The sequence below is a fragment of the Halichoerus grypus genome, chromosome 11, assembly GCF_964656455.1.
Source record: "Halichoerus grypus chromosome 11, mHalGry1.hap1.1, whole genome shotgun sequence".
Lineage (NCBI taxonomy): Eukaryota > Metazoa > Chordata > Mammalia > Carnivora > Phocidae > Halichoerus > Halichoerus grypus.
The window spans coordinates 102,994,233-103,013,335 of record NC_135722.1 but is presented as its reverse complement, the minus strand read 5'-3'; the positions used below and the strand labels follow the sequence as shown (position 1 = coordinate 103,013,335).

The 19,103-nt window shown below is 44.2% G+C and overlaps 1 protein-coding gene across 7 annotated transcripts in view; it reads left to right on the top strand.

Annotated features, from left to right (window-relative positions):
- DIXDC1 (DIX domain containing 1) overlaps positions 1 to 19,103 on the top strand; it is a 66,750-nt gene that overhangs the window by 39,889 nt on the left and 7,758 nt on the right. For 6 of the 7 annotated variants that reach the window (XR_013442612.1, XM_036075433.2, XM_036075435.2 and 3 more), the window contains 12 exons: positions 2,570 to 2,682; positions 4,176 to 4,324; positions 7,486 to 7,575; positions 8,741 to 8,794; positions 9,660 to 9,710; positions 12,105 to 12,209; positions 12,642 to 12,695; positions 13,161 to 13,253; positions 13,333 to 13,404; positions 14,189 to 14,278; positions 14,622 to 14,783; positions 15,265 to 15,331. Coding sequence is in view for 6 of the 7 variants with exons in the window: in XM_036075433.2 (XP_035931326.2) it covers positions 2,570 to 2,682; positions 4,176 to 4,324; positions 7,486 to 7,575; positions 8,741 to 8,794; positions 9,660 to 9,710; positions 12,105 to 12,209; positions 12,642 to 12,695; positions 13,161 to 13,253; positions 13,333 to 13,404; positions 14,189 to 14,278; positions 14,622 to 14,783; positions 15,265 to 15,331 (1,100 nt within the window). In the remaining variant the exon portion in view is untranslated. Of the gene's footprint in view, positions 1 to 2,569; positions 2,683 to 4,175; positions 4,325 to 7,485; positions 7,576 to 8,740; positions 8,795 to 9,659; positions 9,711 to 12,104; positions 12,210 to 12,641; positions 12,696 to 13,160; positions 13,254 to 13,332; positions 13,405 to 14,188; positions 14,279 to 14,621; positions 14,784 to 15,264; positions 15,332 to 15,461; positions 16,094 to 19,103 lie in introns of those variants that run through there. The other variant, XM_078058993.1, reaches the window with a different exon arrangement.

Genomic DNA, 19,103 nt, shown 5'->3' with positions numbered 1-19,103 from the left:
AGGAGTAAACAGGACGCTTTCTTCTCACCCATTACCCATTTTAAAAAAAATGATTTTACTCTGATTTGGATTTTGCTGGGGGATCGTTTGATGCTAAGATTGGAGAGATGTTAGACCTGTGGGAATTAGGAAATGTATCAGTCACACCTTATTTGTAATCAGTTCCCTGATTTGAGGGGATTACATGGCAGGTGGGGCATTACTTGTTCACAAAATAGGGATTTTGAGCTCCTCAGGGAGAGCCTAAGCCATGTAATTAATTAGCATTAAAGTACTTTTCTGTGGCCTGAAGCAGATGACTGAATGCAGCATCCTCATCTCTGAGGTTCTTCTTGGGGATGCAGCAGGATTGCTGCTCTGACTCGTGCTTCAGGATTTTTCTTCTTTCATCTTTTCACTTGGCGACCTGGTTTCATGGTGTTACCTCTCTGTGGCCTCACGCACTGGCAGCCTCAAATTCAAGAGAAATGTTGTTTTCCTTTGGCTGCTCTGCCACTCCCCCAGTGGGGCTGGATATGCAGACATCCGCCTCCTCCTGCCCTTATATGGGAGACAGCTCACTTAAGAGGGGGAGGGTGGAGCTGAGCATGCGTCTCCTCTTTTAGGCAAGCAGTTTTCCAGCATCCTAGGTTCACACTCCGCTCGCCACCCCCGCCCCCCTGCGTCTCACACATACCCACTGTGGTCCAGCCAAATGCAGGCAGTGGAAGGTGTCAACCATAGCACCTTGTCAGCTAAGGAAGCGTCGTTTTATCATTTCTCAAGGAAGAGCAGCTGACACAGGCCTCTTTCTGCAAGCGGATCCCCATTTCTGTAGGAAGGTGAATGTGGAGGCCTGAATACTCATAAATCTATTCTCCTTATAATGACAGAGTGCCCTTCCACTAATGCTTCCCTAGCAGTTAGTTCACGTTGGCCTGGAAGTCAGATTGCCTAAGTGGTGAAAGATGGATAAGCAATTACCGTTTCTAAATACCACTCCTCGCCACCTTTCTACCCCTGGTCTGTTCAGGTTACGGATCTATAGATTTGAAGCAAAAAACTGTAAATTGTTTTCTAAGGTTCTAATAGGATAAGAATGTATTACTGGTTGAGGTCATTCCCACCAAAGCCCTTAAACTTGGGAGAACGAAGAGGATGAGACACTAGTCCTCAGGCTGCTTTCGAGGTTTTGAAATGTCTGACTACAACCACTTGTGCTCAGCTCTTGTTTTTCCTGGTTTCTAGGAAGACAAAATGTTAACTCCTGATCGAGGCTGTGAGGATTAGCCTGGGAGACTTCAGGGGCACATTAAGTGGGTCAGTGAGTCCTAGACACTTTCACTGTTGTCTGGGTGATAGATTTGGAAAGAATTCCTGAGAGGGGGCTGGGCCTAGAGACCCCACAGCCCCTGAGATTGCTTCAGAGCTGATGTTCTCAAGGTGCAGCGCAAAGAAAAAAGGCTCTTCAGATTCCTTTCCCCTGTCAGATGGAAACATCAGTCTCACATCCCCATCTTGTCTTGCAGATTTGCTGTTGTTCTACAGCTTTAAAATTCATCTTCCCTGAAAATCACAGCGGTTCCCTCCAAGGCTAATAGTTGTATCAGAACTTAAGAATTGAGGAGAGGTTTCTGATGATAATTTGCAAATAGTCTAGCAGGGATCTGAATAACTCTTCGATGGTACAATCAAGTAAACCTTTCCCTTTCCCAAGCAGGTCTTTCCCCTTTTCCTTCTGATTCCCCTTTTCCTTGTCACGTCCTGTCCTTGTTGATATATCACTGCCCCTTTGCCTAGCCTGGCACTGTCCACAGTCCCAGCAGTTTCTCACCATGAATCACCCTCAGCATTGTCCCCTCTTTTGAGATCAGCCTAGAGCTGATCTGCCATGTTACTCTGCTGGTGATGCTTGTGTCTGTGAGTAGATTTTCCTTCCAGCTCCCAAAGCTACTAAGACACACACTACATTAGTCTTTGAATCTGGGCCCAGGGATGGTGGTGGAGCAGGTGGTGGTGGTAAGTAAAAAAAAAAAAAAAAGACAAACAAACAAAACAAAACTTGGAGTTCTTTAAGATGCTAGATTACCCATCCTTCTGGTAAACCTCTTTTTTGTGAATCAGGCTTCGAGGCAGCCTTGCTGTGGAAAAGACTGGGTCATTCACTCATTTAACATTCATTTCATTCATTCAATAAGTTCATCCTGGGCTCATTCAACAAATGTTTGTTCATACTGTGGGCTGGGGACTATGTTAGGCAGTAGGAGTAAGATGAATAAGAACATGTCTCTGGGATAAATTATGACAGTTGGCTTCTAAACAACTGTTCAGGGACACCTGGATGGCCCAGTCGGTTAAGCATCCAACTCTTGGTTTTGGCTCAGGTTGTGATCTCAGGGTCATGACATTGAGCCCCGCGTCAGGCTCCACACCAGGTGCAGAGTCGGCTTGAGACTCTCTCTCCCTCTCCCTCAGCCCCTCCCCCCGGCATGCTTATGCTCTCTCTCTCTCTCAAATAAATAAACAGATCTTTAAAAAAATAAACAACTGTTCATAATAATTGTTTCTCTTCTTTTTCCTTCCATCACAGCCTGACTTCACCCAGTCCTATCCACAGTGCAAAGAGCGAATCCATTATAACCCAGTCGGAGGAGAAGGCAGATTTTGTGATTATTCCCTCTGAAGGAATAGAGAACAGAACAGGTACTATCTGTCAGCATGCCTAGGTTGGCTCGAGGAACAGTTCTCATCTTGAAGTGTTTGGGGGTCCTGACTATCTACCTATAAACTCCCTGGTCTTCTCCCTCTCCATAGTCTGTGCGTGCTAGGTCAGCTCTAGGGGGCTCTGATGCCTTTGAGTCAATGAATGTGTTTATCTTCTTGCAGAATGTCACTTCTGATGTCATAGCTGTCAAAAATCTTACAGCAGTGTAGACGGGCCATTCCTCTGCTGGCTACCTATGAATTAGGAAATGACTTTGGGGCAATCCAAAAGCCTTACTCAAGTAAACAGTTTTTATTATTCCTGTGTTATAGAAATAATTTCAGTAAGTCCTTGACTTAAATATGAACCAAGAATATATAGTATGAACAGAGGTGTCTGTAAGAATATAAAGAGCAGGACTACATCAGGCTTTTGGTGTGACAGCCACAGAAAGGACCACAAAGGGTTCCCTTTGTTTAGACTTCTTCTGTTTCACTTGCTCTCCTTTTTCTTACATAAACATAGAGGGAAGCATAGAAGAAGCAAAGCATGTGATTTCAATAGAGTTTTATTCATCTATAAGGGTTGTAATGAAATTGAAGCCCTCAGAAGAAGAACTGGACTTAAATTCTTGCCTCTAGCCCTGGGATTAGCACCAAAGAGTCAGTCCTGTTACTGATTCAGAAACTCTTGGGACCTTGGGGAGGGAAAGCATTTACTGAGTGAGTGCTGTGGGTCAGGCACCACGGAGCCCTGCACATGAGTTACCTCATTCAATCTTCACAGCAACCCAGAGGAATTATCCTTATTACATTCACGCTTATGAATGAAGACGCTTACTCAGAGAGTTTATACCCTTCTGTATTCCGTAATGCATTTTTAATGGCCGGGCACACAATTAGATGGGATAAAATAGACAAGGAAACCAGAGCAAAGAGACCATAAACACAGGAAAATAAAACGAAACCAGGGAGCGAGATTGAATGGTTTGTGCACGTGTGCTCTCACTAGTTTGTTTCTTGTGTGACTCACACAGCGTCCTATGTGAAAGGGGCTTCGGTATGATGGAACGGTCAAAGGAATATTAACTTGAAGTCTCCCCTATGAAGCTTCGCAGCAACCAACGAGAATTTGGTTTTCATGGCAACTGGCAGCTCCTCTCTTTGTACCTGGCAGAATCCAGCTTCGGGGATGCCAGTTCCAGAGACTTAAGAGTAGGGTCTATGTGTCCCATACGAAGACTCCCCAGGAGGGAATCTTAACTACTTCTTAAAGGTTCTGCAGAGGATCTGTTTCCCCAGCCTGGGGAGTCTGAGTTCATAGCCAGTTCTTTGTGTCTCACAGCCCCACCTGGTGGAGAGTCTGGTTTGCGCCGTGCGGACAGGTTCGGAAGGCAGGTGACCTGAACCCGTGAACGCGGGGGACTGTGAGCGCTTTCTGCTGGAAACTGTCTTCTTCAACATGAACTGTACTCCCTCCTTCCATTTTGTAGAGGAGACAGACTCTCCGTTTTCCCGAGACTGGCGACCAGGCAGCCCCGGGACCTATCTGGAGACCTCATGGGAAGAACAGCTGTTGGAACAACAAGAACATTTGGAAAAAGAAATGGAGGAAGCAAAGAAAATGATATCAGGATTACAGGTAGCTCTTTCCCGTGTGGTTTATCCTCGGTGCACCGATCGATGATTATTTTTAATTCACGAGGATCAGTTGAAAATAAACTGATTCAGTTTCATATGAGGTCAGAGTTGCAGGGGGAGTTTAGACAGAGGGAATAGCACTCAAAGAGCAGGAAATTCTTTTTTTTTTTAAAGATTTTATTTATTTGACAGAGAGAGACAGCCAGAGAGGGAACACAAGCAGGGGGAGTGGGAGAGGGAGAAGCAGGCTTCCCAAAGAGCAGGGAGCCCGACACGGGGCTCGATCCCAGGACCCTGGGATCATGACCCGAGCCGAAGGCAGACGCCCAACGACTGAGCCACCCAGGCGCCCCAAGAGCAGAAAATTCTTTATGTGTGAGTACTCCTAAGTGGACCTTGCGGACTCTCGTTGACAGCACAGCTGTTGCGATTTCTGTAAGCCTGGGAGCCATTATGGACCCCTACCAAACCCCTCTTCTGGCTCTTTGCTCATAGGCGGGTCTCTCCCCATCCACAGCTACGGACCTGCAGTCATGGTGCTTTCCCAGAGATAGGCACAGCAAACAGTCGGGAATTTGTCCCTAGGAAGAGTTCCAAGAGTTCAAGTAATGCCGCAGGTCTCCGTTTGAGTCTAGCTAAGGGATTTAGCTCCCCGCTAATGCATTTGTAAGAGGCTGCCAAGCCATAATGATCAGGTAACAGGTTTTCCTCGAGCAACAAAGCCCTTCAGTCTTTTCTATACCTTTGTGCCAGTTCGGCAATTCTCCCCCCTACCCCCCCAAGGCCGACTGACCCAATTGACTTAGCTCCTACCCTGAATGACCACCGCCCCCCCCCAGGTCCTCTGTCTTTGTGCGTCCGTCCCTGTTTGCGGGAGCCCTTGTCGTGTGCTGATGACCCTGAAATTGCCTAGGAATATTCCTTTCTGTTTGTGCTGGGAACTGCACTGCTTCTGAATTGTCAAATATTTATGGATATGTAAACAAAGCCCACATTCTGTGAGTGGCTCTGGCTACCGGCGTGCGGTGGAGGGCGTGCTCCCAGCCAGCCAGCAACGGGGTGGGGACACAAAGGGTTCTGAAAGAAAAAAGGACATTGGTGCTGTGGGGAAACAGTTTGCATAACATATGCCCCAGGAGCTGACAAGGGCTGGAGGAATGTTTACTGCCTAAACATTCCCAAGGAGAGTTGTTGATTTTTCCCCATTGGCTTTGTTATTTTTTTAAATGTCTGCCTTTGAGATCTCTTATCTGCCACTCCATTAAGGACTGGTTTAATTAATGTGTGCTAACTTTGGGATCATATCCAACCAGGTCTTTCCCAGGATGATTTGCATTATATGAACATAGATATCCATCAGTTTGGCTTTTGGTTTAGTTTGCATTTTTCAGGCTGGGAGAAATCCGATGGCAGATTAGACAGAAAAAGAAGAGATTTGACAGGCAGAAAGTCAGCACCCTAATATTCCCTGCAAACAGAGTTGTTTTAATTCACAGCCACATGATCACAATGAGAATTCAGTTCCATTATAGAATACAATGGGGCTCACAGCATCCACTGGGCTTCTTAACTCTTTCAGTGATGAGTAAGTTGCGTGCTAAGCCACATCCAGGATTTCTGACTTATTAGTATGCCTCAGTTAGAGCCCGCTCAACACTTTGCCACTAACAGAGTTAGTGCTTCTGTGACGTTGCTCTCCCTTAGCTCCCCATGCTGTCTTATAGTTGTCTTACACCTTTTGCCACACTCCATGGGATAGCCAAATTCATTTGATTTACTAACGTCTTATTATTAGTTAGTGCTTGGTAGACCAACCAGTGGCTGGATTTTAAACAGTTTTTATATACCAGCATTTGTGATGTTAATTTGTGTTATATTTATTGAAACAGGATTTAACCTCTGTAACTCTTGATTGAATTGAGACAGAATTGAAATATAAAACGGGGACGCACTCTTAAATCTTTCACTGAGCTGATAGGTGCCATGATACCTACCTGCATGAGCAGTTCCAAGTTTTGTGAGTGCTAAAGAATACAGTTTGGGGGGCCTTCTTTAAGAATAAGATTACAGATTATGAGTACAGTTGATCTTTGAACAACTTGGGGTGGGGGATGGCTAGGGGCACCAAACCCCTGCACAGTCGAAAATCTGCATATAACTTTTGACTCCCCCAAAACTTTACTAATAGCCTACTGTTGACTGTAAGCTTTACTGATAACATAAACAATTGGTTAACACCTGTTTTGATTGTTATATGTATTACATACTGTGTTCTTAAAGTAAGCTAGAGAATAGAAAATGTTAAAGTCATAAGGAGGAGAAAATACACTTGCAGTACTGTACTGTATTTTGTAAAAAAAACTTCGTATCAGTTGGACCCGTGCAGTTCAAAACCCGTGTTGTTCAAGGGTCAAGTGTACAATATTAGATCGGGGCTTTGGGAGGGTCAGTGCATGTGAGGGGCCCTAGGGTTTGAGCTTCCTTAGCTTCAGGGTAAATGTGCCTCCCCTCCATATTCTAAAGAAAGCAAAGCCTGGTGTGGGGAGTGGAAATGAAGGAGGACATCTCTCCGTAAATACGTTTTCCTTCTTGTTCTATACGGGTTGCCCTCGGGAGTAAAAATTCAGAGTTATTAAAACAAACAAAAATCCAACAAACCCAAGTCAGTGCTCTAAATGTATTTTATTTTTTTAAGATTTTTTTTTTCATTTTTCAGTAATCTCTACACCTAACATGGGGCTCGAATACACAACCCTGAGATCAAGAGTCGCGTGCTTTACAGACTGCGCCAGCCAGGCGCCCCTAAATGTATTTAAAATAATTCATTGTAACGAACTTATCTAAGGAAGGATAATTCTTACTGCTTTTAGTTCACTTTCCAGTTGTAGAATTCATTTTGAGCAGCTGGGGCCAAGGAGCCTTGGAGTGGATGATTCAGGTGCATCCAGAGAGATGAAAGGGTCCTAAGCATGAGCCCGACAAAAGGAACTCCCGATAGACCCAAGATGAAAAATTGGAGGTATCTAAGGACCAGAAATTACCAAGGAGATTTTGATAGGAAGCTCAGTTGTGATTTCAATTTAGGAAAAGCTTAGCAAGCTCAACTCTGGACTCAGTCATCTGATGGGAGTCCATTTTCTTTCTGCTTCTGTGGTTATTCAGGCCTTACTGCTCAATGGATCCTTACCCGAAGATGAACAGGAGAGGCCCTTGGCCCTCTGTGAACCAGGAGTCAATCCTGAGGAACAACTGGTGAGTTCCTTCTTTTGTGACTGGACACCAGATAATCTGGTTTCTGTGTGTGATTTGCTTTTAGCTTTTGACTCTGTTGTCCTCACCTTCTTGAAATGCTCTCTTCCCTGACTCCGCCTCTCCGGGTTTTCCGCATATATTTTTGACTACTCTTTCTTCCATCCTCCCTCCCTCCCTCCCTCATCAACAAATAGTTATTGAGTGCCAACTACGTGCCCGGCACAATTTCAAGGTACTGGAGATTCGGTGATGACAAAGCAGACCTAAGACATCACCCTCATAGAGTTTACATTCAGGTTCCCTTTGAAGCATCTCTTTTTCTGCTGATGCCTTAAACGCCGGTGCTCCTCAGAGTTCCCCTCTGGGCCCTCTGCTGTCTTATCCGTTCACCTGGGCAGTATTATCTGCCTCCATGGCGCCACTCCCCGCCTGACTCAGATGTTGCTTCTCAAATATTGATTTCTAGCTCAGTTCTCTTTGCGGAGTTGTAGATTTGTAGGTGCAGCATGTAACCACCTGCTGATCATTTCCACTTACATGTCCCATAAGCATCTCACTTCATTGAGTCGTAAATTAAACAGCTTTTCTCTCCCCACCACCAAAATTACTTGTCCCTTTGCATTCTGTTTCTGATCGCTGTCCATCCACCCAGATACCCAAAATATCATCCTTGAATCCTTCTGGCCCTTCCCTCTAGGTCCAGTAGGTCACCCAGCTCTGTCTGTTCACTTTTTAAATATTTCCATCCACTTCTCTCCATTCACACAGCCACCACCTTAATTCAGGCCTCCGTCCAGTATGCTAGCAGCCTTCCAGCTGGTTTTCCTGATCCCTCTCCTGTCCTCCTCTAATTCGTTTTCTAATAAACAGCAACAATAATTTACCTCCAAGGCAAGCTTCATTTTGTCCTCCCTTTGCTTTTTCTCCGACCCCCCGGGACCCAGCACATACACACTTGTCTGAACTTCATCCACAGTCCTTTCCTTGCACTGCCCTGTGCGTGTGCTTCCACCAGGGCGGGGGGGGGGGAGCTGCTGCCTGTTCTTCTCTGAATTCACAGTACAAGGCTAGCATCAAAAAGGTGCTCAGTAAATATTTGTTGAATGAATGACCTCTGAATTTCACGGCATAGCTGCATAGCCATCTCTTTGTGCCTTATATTTAGATTATAATCCAAAGTCGTCTGGATCAGAGCAGGGAGGAGAATCAGGACCTAAAGGTATGTCAGAACATGTGCCTTTTTTCCCTTTGAAAAAATTTATGGGGGGGCGCCTGGGTGGCTCAGTCGTTGGGCGTCTGCCTTCGTCTCGGGTTATGGTCCCAGGGTCCTGGGATTGAGCCCCGCATCGGGCTCCCTGCTCTGCGGGAAGCCTGCTTCTCCCTCTCCCACTCCCCCTGGTTGTGTTCCCTCTCTCGCTGTGTCTGTTCCTGTTCTGTCAAATAAATAAATAAAATCCTAAAAGAAAAAAAAAAGAAAAAATTTATGGGAATATCACACACCAGCATCAGAACAGTGATGGATATAGAGGAAGGGATGCAGACTTGGGACTTGAGCTGTGTCTGTTTTATGTCTTTAATTGAAAGAGAGAGACAGGTCCTAAATATGGCAAAAAGGTAATGTCTTCAGTCTTGGTGGTGAGTAATAGTTATCTGTGTCATTGGTTCTACCTTTCTTTATGTTTTAAATGTTTCATAATTTTTCTTTTTTAATTAAAAATGGGTCTAGTATCAGTATGGTCTTTTTTGTTTTTATTTATTTATTTTTTTAGATTTTTAAAATTCATTTGAGAGAGAGAACACGCACATGCGTGGATGAGAGCACGAGGTGGGGGAGGGGCAGAGGGAGAGGGACAAGGAGACTCCCTGCTGAGCACGGAGCCTGCCGAGGGGCTGGATCCTAGGACACTGAGATCATTGCCTGAGCCAAAGGCAGATGCTTAACTGACTGAGCCACCCAGGCGCCCCCAGTATGGTCTTTTTTAAATAATTTTTTAAAGAGTTTTGTGTTCTTACTGACAGAATGAGGTAATGCTTCTGATGCAACCCAGATGCTACCATCTGATCTAACTATATTTGGTTTACAGAAGGAGCTGCTGAAATGTAAACAAGAAGCCAGAAACTTACAGGGGATAAAGGTAAAAAGGAAGACATTTAACCCTTTAAATAAACAAACTCTACCTGGTAAAGCTATCTACTGCTGAGCGTGGGTGGGAGTGGGAGGAGAGTAGTTGGGTCTGTGGGCTTGTATACATCTGCAGGAGCCTTGGACAGGCCATGTGATGCTAGAAAGTGCTTTGTGGATGGGAAGTGAGACACATTGAGGAAAATACCTGTGTTTTGCTGAGGCTTATTTCCGGTGGTTACGACTCATGGCGCTGTCCCTTCCCCCTATGGCACCCTGGCAGTTTTTATATGTAAAAACAATCAGTTTTTACAGTTTTCTTCAATTCTAAAGAAGAATGTCCTCTTAAACTTAAACATTGTAATTTACATAGTTTTTGAGTAGTTAATAATATTAAATGGCTTGAAGTGAAGAAGGTCTAAAAAGATAATCCTTGAAAAATCTGTCTTCCTGCCATATTCTCCACCCCCCACCCCCCACCCCCTCCCAGTCACCTAGTTCCCTTTCCTGGAGGTAACTTAGCAGTTATCAATAAATATGTATGTATATGATTTTTTCCCCAAATAATAGTATATTATACATGCAGCTTGACATGTTGCCCTTTTTTACTTAGCGTATCTTGGAGATCATTCTATTGATACATAAAGACCTTTCTAGATCTTTTTTTATGGCTGCATAGTATGCCAATGTATATTTATATGATAATGTAATCAGTTCCTATTGACGGTCTTTTAGGATATTTCCAGTCTCTTACTAATACAGTGGTCTGGCTAACAGCCTTGAATGTATGTTGTTTCACCCAAGTGGGAATGTATCTGTTGAATAAACACCTAGAAGTGCGAAAAGATGTTCTTAAGCTGCTGCTTTTCCCTTCTTCTCTGCACTCCCATTCATGGGCTAGACTGGAGGGCAGCTCAGCAGTGTTTGTCAGAGTCAGAGTGTATTTCATAGCCTTAATCCTTTGAGATACTTCAGAAAACAAAGTGTTCTGTGCTCAAATAAGCTTGAGAAGGGCCCTGTAGGCTGGAAGAGTCCCGGTGGATAACACCATACTAAAGGACCTGAGAAAGTCTGTCATAGAAAGGTTGGCTTAAAAAAGTTTGAAATTATTAACCACAGAAGTGCCTTTTCTCCCATGCAACACTTACTAACACTTTGGGAAAAGTTCTCTGAACTGCTGATGCCAAGGGGCATCTTGGACGACCTTTGGCACGTACTGTCGTGGCTTAAGAATGGACCCTCACGGGAGAAGAACCATGAGAGACGATGGACTCTGAAAAACAAACTGAGGGTTCTAGAGGGGAGGGGGTTGGGAGGATGGGTTAGCCTGGTGATGGGTATTGAGGAGGGCACGTTCTGCATGGAGCACTGGGTGTTATGTACAAACAATGAATCATGGAACACTATATCTAAAACTAATGATGTAATGTATGGGGATTAACATAACAATAAAAAAAAATTAAAAAAAAAAAAAAAAAGAATGGACCCTCACATTCTCCGGAGCCCGCACCATTGCTTTGCAGTCTGTAAAGAGAGAAAAGTCAGGGCAGATACACTGCAGTGCAGCTCCAATCCATGAGTTCCATATCAGGCCACCATGGTTGGAAAAATGTGTTCCAGCTGACCCTTTTAAGTATGTACAACCCACATTTCTTAGGCATGGTAGGAACCAAGAGGTTCCAAGCTGAGAGAAAGATACCCTAAAGCTGGTAAGATCGTAGACAGTGGAAGAGAAACCATCAGTCCAAGAAGAGTTCTGAGCATGGAAATATAATCCCAATCCTGGTCCAGACTTGGCATTGGAAGGCAATGGGAGCAGGGTGGGAGCAACACTCTGGAAGACAGGGTGGGAGTGATTCCAAGGATTCTGTATGAACAGGGTGGCAGGCAGAAATAGGGTCCAGCCCTCTAGGAGATGGGGGCTTGGCAGAGAATGAGAAGGAAAAAGAGCTCATCTAGATTCAGTATTTAAATGCCCAAGATACAGATGAGAAAGCCACGGTGGGAGGAAGGCGAGAGCATTGTCCATGGTCACTGTCGTGAAGGTAAGCAGTAGACTTGTAATTTGAATCTCGGTCTGTCGGATCCCAAAGGGCACTGACTTTCTCTCTAGGGCATCATGCTGCCAGGAATGCAGTGGAGGGTAGGGGTGAATAATAGGTGGAGGAAAAATCAGGTTTCAGTCAGCTAGGTAGGACGATGGATAGGACTTTGCTTTAGTTGCTAGCATCCTGGAAAGGGACAGAATAATTCCTGCTCATCTCTTTATAGCAAGACCCCATACTCTTTTTGTCTCCCAGTTTGCCAGAACTAATGCTGGATACGCAGTAAGGGGTTTAAAACTTGTAGTGATAACTGGCTGATTGATTAATTGGGACCACAGTAATGAGTATGCTTTTTTCCCCAGGATGCCTTGCAGCAGAGGTTGACTCAACAGGACACATCTGTTCTTCAGCTCAAACAAGAACTGCTGAGGGCAAATATGGACAAAGATGAGCTGCACAACCAGAATGTGAGCTAAATGAATGAACTTGGACCTCATTGAGCCCCAATAGCAAAACAGGATATGTGAAGTCCTGTTAGACATGCCATCCTAATCTCTCTTAGCTTATTTCTGAGGTGCCCGCCCTCCATGTCTGCAATTAGTTTTACTTCCTGTTAGATTCATCTCTGTTCCTGGCTGGAAGCCCATTTCACACTGGCCTCGAGCCCTTCAATTTTGAGGACACTGAGATAGAGGCAAATCTGTGGTGCGACCGTTTGATTATCTTACTGAAACCGAGAGCAGCCGGAGGGCAGCCGTGTGTTTTCACCATAGCTGTGCCCTCTCTGTGCTCTGTACTCTAGCAGCCAACATCCACCTGGTTACTACATAGCTGGTTTCCTGCCGGGCTTGGCAGACAATACCTCTGTGCCAATTAATTCTCTCTTTTCCTTCTTGCAGGTGGACCTGCAGAGGAAACTAGATGAGCGGAACCGGCTCTTGGGAGAATATCAAGTAAGTATGCGTATCAGTTTGGAAAGGATTTCCATTTGACCTTTTATGGACGTTCTATTGTTGCTATTGTTCAAAGAGCTCTTAAGTACCCTGTTCTCATTGCTGCTTTCTGCTAGGAAACCTTCTGTGTGCCTTTGATTCAATAACCCTGAAGAATAGATAGCATGTGTACGAGAAGGAGTATAGAAGTAGCTGTCTGGAAACTTCCATCTCAACCTTTATGTCTAACTAGCATGCGTGGCATGTAGTGGTCCTCCTACAAATGGTAGTTCCTTCCTCCTTACGTTTCCAAGACTCCTCTGTGGTGTCACATGACTACGGTGTGGCATTTCTTCCTGTGTGGCTTGAGGAAAGGACTCTTCCCCCTGAGGCTCTCCTTTGCTCGGGTGGAACTCGCCGGGCCCACGGTGAGCTGTTCTGCACGCTTGGCTTTGCTACCGTCTGAAAGCTCTGTCTCCATTGCAGAAAGAGCTGGGGCAGAAGGAGCGCCTCCTCCAGCAGCACCAGGCCAAGCTGGAAGAAGCCCTCCGGAAGCTTTCTGAGGCCAGTTACCAGCAGGTGGGAACATAGTCACGCACTGACTTCCTGCCCCTCCAGCCCGAAGACATCCTTTTCTGATTCAGTCTCTCATTTGCAGGTGGATCTAGAGCGGGAGCTGGAACAGAAAGACGTCCTTTTGGCTCACTGTATGAAAAGAGAGGCAGATGAGGTAACTGGCACCTTGCCCCGCCCCCACATCTGCAGGATCAAAGAGGCTATTTGGTGAGGGGGTTAAGAGTGCAGGTTCCAGGGGCTCCTGGCTGGCTCAGTCGCAACAATATGCGACTCTTGATCTCAGGGCCTTGAGTTCGAGACCCACACTGGGTGTAGAGAATACTTAAATAAATAAAACTTAATAAAATTTAAAAAAGAGTGCAGGTTCCAGGCAAAGAAAATCTGGTTTCGAATTCTGGCTTTTCATACTTGCTGCCATTGTGTGACCTTAATTTGCTTTGCTTTGAGCCTTAGAAATAAGACTCATTGAAAAAAAAAAAAAGAAGATTCATCTGAAAAGAAAAAAAAGAAATGACTCATCTGGAAAATGAATAGTCCACTTGGCACAAAGTCAGGCTCAAAAAATATTAGTCATTAGTCATTCTTTTTTTTTTCCTCACCAAAGCGAAGCCTGGAGGTGCGGGAGCAGCATTCCCAGGCCCTCCGGTGGCCGGGCTGAGGCGAGGTTGGGCGTCTCCAGGCTGAGGCTTCCATTGTGCTCATTCCTCCTTCAACGGTGCCAACCAAGTGTCAAGTACTGGGGTTACAGCAGTGAACAAAAGGAGGAAAAAATAGTCTGTGCGCTCATGAGGCTTACATTCTAACTGAGAGCGACATGAACAAATACACAATGATCTACTATGTCAGGAAGGGATAAGTGTAAATAAGAAAAGTAAGACAGGACATCTTGGTTTGGAACTTTCCCTTATAACAAGCATCGCTTCTTCTTGCTGCTCTAGGTGACCAACTACAACAGTCACAGCTCTCAAAGCAATGGTTTTCTCCTTCCTGGGGCCGGCAAAGGAGCTGCTTCAATCACTCACAAAGGGGTAGGTTCTTAGGATTTGCGTGCAGACCTCCCCTTCCAGCTAAAACCAGAAGAGTAGCCTAGCCTTTGCCAGCGCCCTGGGCCTTTTATACCCCAGTTCCCACATCCTGGCGTCTGTTGAGTGCGTAAGATGTGAAGCGCTTGCTATCCACCATGAATAATTAGCGGGCAAACAGTAGGCCCACTTCTGTGAAGGAAAATTTCTTACCATTCACACCTCCTCCCTCGAAAATAAAAGACCTGTCCTGGGAGGCTCTCTCCTGTACCAGCTTAAGCCCGGCGGTTGGGATGTGGTTAATCGTACGGCGCCATGCCTGCTCAGGGCACCTCCCTTCTGCCCACAGACCAGCGACCTGCAGCTCGTTCGGGACGCGCTCCGCAGCCTGCGCAATAGCTTCAGTGGCCACGACCCTCAGCACCACACCATCGACAGCCTGGAGCAGGGCATCTCCAGCCTGATGGAGCGCTTGCACGCCATGGAGACCCAGAAGAAACAGGACAGAAGGGTAATGCTCTTCCTGGGCTGGTTCTCTTGGGCAAGCACCCAAAGAACTTAGTTCGATCAAGTTTAGTTTAATGAGGGCCATGCTAACAGACAGGAAGACCCTGTCCAAGGTTTTCCTCTAAATGGAGCCGACTCTTCATCAGGAAAGGCGTTCGTGATAACTCTTGCTCCTAGAAATTGCGTGTTTAAGGAATTGTGGTTCTTGACCCCACGGGGGGTCTCTCTTTACTGCTTCTTGCCCTTCCTCTTCTCCCCTGAATGAGCTTGGCATTGGATGTGGAAATAATATGGGAAAATGCACTGGAAACTAGAAAGCCCTTTATAAATGTAGATCATTATTGTTAGGATATACTGTCCGATTTTATATACTGTGGAAGATGTGGTAGAAAAGTATATATTTCAGGTACAGTTTTATGATTTAAATTTCTTAGATAAATTCTCCTACTGATCATAACTCTTCACATTTTCATGTGGTTCCTCAGGTTCGGGGCAAGTCACCCAGAGCTCAAGCAGGTAGTGAATACCGGGAGTCCTGGCCCCCTAATTCAAGTAAGTACTCATTATTGCTGAGGAAGGACTCCCTAGCACATTAGATCAGAAATTTCGTGTTTTTCTTGCTACCAATATTTTGAGAGTAGAATTTTTCTTGTGATACTTCACTCTTACATTGTTTCTATAGCAATACTTAAATCAAGTTACTTCTAGGACTCTGAAGACACATACCATCGTCATCACCACCATCACCCCAAGTACCATTTAGCCACTCGCAGGATGCTGCTGACTCAGGCTAAAATATCTTTGGAAAATCTACAATATCAAAACATTTACACTGAACACAGCAAAATATAAAACAACAAGAACACACACAAACCATTCTACAGTCCCAAATAGCACAGAAAATTTCCAGTTCTTCCTGAAGGCAAGAAGTTTAATTTCTTTGGAGATTTTCCTTAAAACCGGGTGTGCAGGTCTTTCAGTTTGAGTCCTGCAAAAGATTTGCGCCACTTAGTGGCCACGCCTGAGAAGTAATTTAACCTGCTCTGTGCCCTCTCCTTACAGTCCTTTCCCTGTTCCTTCAAACATGCTGGAAACCTACGCTGCCTGTAATTTCTCTTTTATCGTGTATGTTACCTTTTGCTTTAATAATGGCCACATTTTCTTATCTTTTTATGGTCTACCCAGGCCTAATCTAAAAGTCCATAATAATCTACAAAAACCAAATAGTAAAAAGCTGACTGTAACCAATTTTGTCTGTTACATATGCAATTTTGAAAACTACGTTAATAAAAAAAAACAAAGTAAGACACTTAAGATACTGGCACAATAAGAAAGGTAAAATGTTTTTTGTAGGGTAAATAAAATAATATGTAAGCCCCCAGGTACCTTTTCTTCTTGAATGAGGGATTTACACTGGGAACAAAACAAATTATATTAGTACCGGAATTAGTTTCAATTTCTTTTTCTAGCATTGTTTTGAAACAGTCATTTCTGTTCTTTTTTTAAGATTTTATTTATTTGTCGGGGGGAGGGAGCATGTACAAGCAGGGGGAGCGGCAGGCAGAGGGAGAAGCAGGCTCCCTGCCGAGCAAGGAGGCCTATGCTGGACTTGATCCCAGGACCTTGGGATCGTGACCCGAGCTGAAGGCAGACGCTCATCCAACTGAGCCACCCAGGCGTCCCTCATTTCTTGAGAGGCTTTTTATTTTATTGTCATCCCCTTCAGTACTTTCTTTAGGTTAATGTAAACTGCCAATGCAGAGAAGTCTAAATATTTGGAAATTCTTCTTTAAAAGTCTTAATAAATTCCTCCATTCCTGGAAAAACCCTTTTGTGTATTTGTAGGACTTATCCCCAATACTGCAAATAAATTCATAGCTGCTTGTAAACTAGGATGTTAATCTAATTTCTGTATTCACAAATGAGCTACAAGGTCTCTCTTCTGAAAACACAAAAGCTTGTGTAACTCGCTAGCCCTCTAGCTACTGACTTTTTTCTCTTATTCCCCCCATCAAACCTTGAAAAAATAGTCTACCACTTGTCCTTTTTCCATCCTTTCTTCCCATTCACTACTCAAGCCACCAGTCGACTGTTACTCAGCTAATCCACTTAGTGTTCTTTTTGTTGGATCAATGTTGACCTTCTCGGCCTTAATCAAAGTGGTTACTTTTCAAACCTTATCTTCCATTGACTTTTCAGAATCACTTACTGTTCTTGAATAGTCTCCTTCTGTACACGTTCTTCCTCTTTAACTTCAATGCCCACCAGTTATTCATTCAGCAGATGTTTATTGAGCATCCATTATGTAGTACCTGTGCAGACACAGGAGACACAGAGATGAACAGGATGGACGTTTGCCCTCTTTGGATGTGCAGACCAGTGAACTCAACAGTCTCCTTCTCTTGTCTTCTCTGTCAAACCCTTGAATGTCGATGTGTCCTGGGATCCATGGGAGGTCTAGACCTAGGCCTTTTCGTATTTTTTTTAGATAATCCCTTCCACTCCCACAACTTTGATTACTCTTATGTGCTGATTATTTTTAAACTTTAATCTCTAACCTCAGCCCTTTTCTGAGTTTCAGGGCTATATTTCTGAATGACAACTAGATATCTCCCTGTAGGTAGAAAGGCACTTCAAACTTTGTGTCCAAAACTGGACACAAAGTAGAGTGGGAAAAATATGGAGTATGGAATCAAACAAATCTGGGGTGCAGTTTTGGCTCTCAGCAGAGTGTGTGATCATGGGCAAGGGTGTTAATATCATTGAATTTTAGTTTCCTTGTTCATGAAATGGAGATAATTTTGAGGGATTAGGAGCGTTAAGTGAAATATTGTATGCAAATAATGTGGCATAGTGTGTGGCATTTAAGAGGTGCAGGCAAATGTTAATAGTCTCAGAATACCTTCCAATTATTCCCCTCTGCCTTATGCCCTGTCTTTCTCCATTTCATCACAGCCAGATCTCCTTAAAGAGTAATCTTCTCTCTGAATCCACTTCTTTTTTTGCCTTTTACTCTTAAGGGAAAACAATAATAATTATTTCAGATTTAAAAAGTAATACAGTAGAGGGGCGCCTGGGTGGCTCAGTCGGTTAAGCATCTGCTTTTGGCTCAGGTCATGATGCCAGGGTTCTAGGATTGAGTCCTGCATTGGGCTCCCTGCTCAGCAGGGAGTCTGCATCTCCCTCTCACTCTGCCCCGCCACCCCTCTTGTGTGCTCTCTCTCTCTCAAAAAAAAAAAAAATCTTAAAAAAAAAAAAGTAGTACAGTAGATTAGTGGAATAGAATTGAGAGTTCAGATAAAACCAATACATCTCTGGTCATTTGACCAGCAAATAGTCTCTTCAACAAATGGTGCTGGACAACTGGATATCCACATGCAAAAGAGTAGAGATGGACCCGTACCTCACACCCTCACACCATGTACAAAAATTAAAAATGGATCATTGATGTAAGAGCTAAAGCTAAAAACTCTTAGAAGAAAAACAGGGAAAATATTCATGACCTTGGATTCTCAGTCAGCAACAAAAGAGAACAAAGCATGAGCAACAAAAGAAAAAATAGGGAAATTGGGATTTCATCAAAATTAAAAACTTTTTTGCATCAAAGGACACTATCAAGAAAGTGAAAAGACGGGAAAAGAAAGTGAAAAGACAAAGAGAATAGGAGAAAATACTTGAAAATCATATATCTGATAAGGATCTAGGATACAGAATACATAAAGAATTCTTACAGACTGACAACAAAAGACAAAGAAATCCAATAACGAACAGGCAAAGGACTTGAATAGGCATTTCTCCAAAGATAAACAAATGGCCAATCCACACATGAAAAGATGTTTAAAACCAAGAGTCATTAGGGAATGCATGTCAAAACCACAATGAGATACCCTAGTTCTAAAGGAATGAAAAGTAAGTGTTGAGGATGTGGAGAAATGGGAGCTCTCATACATTGCTGGTGGGGATGTCAAATGGTACAGCTGCTGTGGAAAACAGTTTGGTGGTTCCTCAAGAACTTAAATATAGAATTACTATATGATCCAGCAATTCCATTCCTAGGTATATACTCAAAAGAATTAAAAACAGGTATTCAGGGGCGCCTGGGTGGCTCAGTCGTTAAGCGTCTGCCTTTGACTCAGGTCATGATCCCGGAGTCCTGGGATCGAGCCCCGCATCAGGCTCCCTGCTCAGCGGGAAGCCTGCTTCTCCCTCTCCCACTCCCCCTGCTTGTGTTCCCTCTCTCGCTGTGTCTCTCTCTGTCAAATAAATAAATAAATCTTAAATTAAAAAAAAAAAAAAAGTAAAAACAGGTATTCAGAAAAAAAAA